We start from the raw sequence: 3,555 nt of genomic DNA on the forward strand, positions 1-3,555 counted from the left end.
GCAAAGATAGAGAGATATTTTATCCATTTCGTAACAAATATGAGATTTAAACATGTAGTATAGATGTTGGACTATGCAGCTATCACAAACCGATAATTTGCACGTTGTTCTGTCCTCATTTTCCAATACGCTAGAAAAGAATGAGGTCGACATTCATTGCACACCACTCGAAGCATTCGATGAAGAGTATGATGCCGACGCGGGCGAAGAGGTGGATGAGGAAGCATTTGACGCTGCTCAAGCCGGCAAAAAAGATTTCTCCGAACAATCCACGAATTACACAGAGGTGCACATTGTTTGTTGAAGGCATGGGAGAGTGTGTCTCTAGACGCGATGAGCGGCAATGGTCAAACCCTTGGAAAAAATGAGGAGAAATTTCATTGGTTGTGGCCAAAGACCAATGAGCCATCAACCCGCACAATGAGATCTCTACGAGGCTAGTATGATGCGATCAAAGAATGTTGCTCACCATTGTTGGAACTTCCTAGAACATAGTGAGAAGTGGAAATTGAGGGACAAAGGGGCTCCTCCTCCACAAAAAGGTGCTCCCATTTCTTTGGATGGCCATGGTAGCGGTGATGCACCGACGGGAGGAAGAAACAAAGGGAGGCCGGATGGAAAAAATGACACTGAAGCTAGAGGTGAAGAGAATGGCCGAGCAACAAAGATTAACTTCGAAGATCGATGGCATGATGTAGGCCAAGCATAATATGTCGCAAGAAAAATTGAAAGCTAGACTGGAGTTGGCCGAGAAGCAACGTGATAAGATAAGCAAGTAGGAAGTAATTAGAGAAGATGAGTGGCGGAAGGCAGAGTTTGAAGATAGAAAAGATCTGACTCCAGAAGAAAAAGGAGGAGAACCGGTGATAATGATGGATACGAACACTGTAGATCCTCTAGCAAAAGAATGGTGGGAGATTAAAAAAAAGGGCGAAGATATTAGAAGGAAGAAAGGTAAAAAAAAGGCAGCTAGATCTGTTGTTGATGGTGGTGTTGGTGGTGGTAACGGCGACGGCAGCAATGGTGAAGCTTCTTCTTGATCCGACATCATTTCCAACCAAATTTCCGTGCATTGTTTGCTACCTGGCAGGACTATGTATTTGATTAAAATGTTGTTGCTAATTTGAATTATCTATGTTTTGATATGGGTATGGCTCAAGCTAAAAGCGACACTCTTCACACCGCAAAACAACGGTTCACCGCATGAAACTTGTTCTTATTTGCGCCTGAAATTTGAACTATCGTATGTACCTACTGAATAAAAAAAATACTACTCCGTAGTACTTCCTCCAATACATATTACTTGCCACTAAAATAAATATATCTAAAATTAGAATGTGTCTAGATACATCTAAATCAGAGACGGAGAGAGTACCAGTTTGCGTTAAAATACTACTCACCTGTGTAGTTGAGAAGGAAAGAGAAAACACGAATGTAGATGAAGAGCAGGACAAATCCAGGTAAAATGAGGCAAATGAGGCTCAAATCTCTCTCGCTGGTATTTACCAATTTACCAGATTGATCAGATTTGTTTTACTAGTGTCGATTTGCAGTGAGCGAGATGGAGCAACATTCATTGATGAGATATTTTTTACTACTGTCGATTTGCAGGGAGGGCGCCTCAATGCCGCGCGGCCGGGTAGCCGAACGGTAGCGGGCGCACGTCGTCGCTGAGCGGTCCCTCGTGGCGGAACCCGTAGGCGCGGAGCACCTGGTCGTCGGCGAAAGTGAGCGCGCGGCGCATCCCGTCGGCGCAGGTGTCCTTGGAGTAGATCTCGTTGGGCTTGCCGCCGCAGGGCTGGCACCCCGTGAAGTGCGTCACGAACGGCCGCCGCCAGCCGGTCTGCCCGCCGCCCGCCGGCCCCGGGACGCTCCTCTTGACCGCCGCGTTCCTGGCCGCCGCGTAGCGCGCGTGCTCGCCCTCCGAGTGCCTCCGGCGGAGTGCCGCCGCCCCGGGCGCGCGTCGCTCCGCCGCTAGGTACCGCGCCGCGATGTCGTCCAGCTGATCCACGATCTCCGCCCAGTAGCCCTGGAAGTAGTAGTCGTTGTGGAGGTAGGTCTTGGCGCCCCATTTGTTGCGGTTCTTGAGGAGCAGGTAGACGAGCGCAGCCTGGTCGTCGGACCCGTTGTCGGCCTTGATATTGAGCGCTTCCCCGATTAGCTTGCCCCAGTCGGCGTACTCCGGCGAGGCGGGGCCCATGCGCGCCCAGGCGTCCATGAAGTCGAGCGACCACTGGCAGTTGCGGATGAGGAACACGCCGGCGTTGAGGCCCAACCAGGACCTGGCGTCGTACACCTCCCTCTCCCAGCCGTAGAGGATGAGGTTATGGTCCCTGTATCTGTGGAGCGGAAGGGAGAAGTCCATATCGGTGAGCACGGCGTCGGCGTCGAGCCACCATATCCACTCGGCCTCCGGGTGGGCCAGCATGGTGGCGCGCACGTTGGGGATCTTGGCCCAGTACGCCTTCATCTCCGGGTGGAGCAGCGCCGTGTTGTAGAAGAGCTCGACGCCGTGGAGGCGGCAGTAGTCGAGCTTGTTCTTGAGGAAGCGCAGGAGCAGGTTGTCGCCGCCGGCGCCTTTGCAGGGCGCGGACTGCGACCCGGACACCATGACGACGCGCTCCGCCGCGCCGCCGCTGGCGTTGAGGCCGCGCGGGTAGTGCAGGCGCAGCCACTGCGCGCGCTTGGCGTCCCAGCCGGTGAGGTGGCGACGGCCGACGGCGTACGACAGGTTCGGGTCGTCGTAGAAGGTGCGCCCCGGGGCGACGCCGTGCGACGAGACCGAGACCGAGACCGAGACCGCGGGGGAACGTAACGCGACGAGGTTAGGCACGGGCGTGGGCGAGAGGAAGGACGCGGTCCCCAGGAGCAGGAGCACCGCCGCCACGGCGCCCGCCGCGAAGATGAGCGCGTCGTGGACGCGGCCCGGCAGCACGACGTGGCCGTGCGGCTTGGCCGCGGCGCTCACCTTGGGTCCTCCTGGCCCCGACGAGACGCAGAACGATGTGGACTCGGACGCCATTAGCCGGTCGCAGAGTGAGTCGCTCGCTGGTGCTGTTTTATCGAGGAGGCTGCTTTATCAGAGGCGAAAGAAAAAGAAAGTGGGGGCGGCTCGGCTTTCTCGACAGGAAACTGGGGGCGGGGCGGGGGGAGGGGAGTGCGACTCACTCGACTGAAACTGAGATGCTGAAACTGCGGAGCACGATGCGGCAGCGGCAGCGGCGCCGACGAAAGCGGAAGCGGCGTGGGCGGCCCGCTCTGCTCTGACTACAGTTAACTGAAGCCAGTGAAGGAGACGGCCGTGCCGGACTCGTGGGGGTGTGTCGGCCGTGCCCGTGCCCGTGCCCGTGCCGCGCGTCGCGCGGTTTGCTTTGGTCGGTGCGGGCTTTGGAACGGGTTTTGGGTTTTGCGCAGCGGGCGGCTCTCCTTCCCGATCCTGCTGACTGCTGGCATCAACGTGTTGATTGGACTTATTCTGCATCTACGATCCACTTCTGCAACTGTACGACTTTATGGACAGAATTATTTGTGCTATAGCTGTGCACCTGCGTAGGC

General features: G+C 55.7%; 1 protein-coding gene across 1 annotated transcript; it reads right to left on the reverse strand.

Moving 5' to 3' along the window:
• Positions 1 to 1,435: 1,435 nt before the first annotated feature.
• On the reverse strand, positions 1,436 to 3,136 carry LOC127295048 (probable glycosyltransferase 6). The gene has a single exon (XM_051324963.2). It carries the CDS (start codon positions 3,020 to 3,022, stop codon positions 1,622 to 1,624), a length of 1,401 nt encoding a protein of 466 aa, XP_051180923.1. The 5' UTR covers positions 3,023 to 3,136; the 3' UTR covers positions 1,436 to 1,621.
• Positions 3,137 to 3,555: the final 419 nt, after the last annotated feature.

The sequence above is a fragment of the Lolium perenne genome, chromosome 4 (assembly GCF_019359855.2).
Source record: "Lolium perenne isolate Kyuss_39 chromosome 4, Kyuss_2.0, whole genome shotgun sequence".
NCBI lineage: Eukaryota > Viridiplantae > Streptophyta > Magnoliopsida > Poales > Poaceae > Lolium > Lolium perenne.

Coding starts and splice junctions, on each gene's coding strand:
- LOC127295048 (XM_051324963.2), bottom strand. CDS start 3,022: ATGGCGTCCGAGTCCACATCGTTCTGCGTCTCGTCGGGGCCAGGAGGA.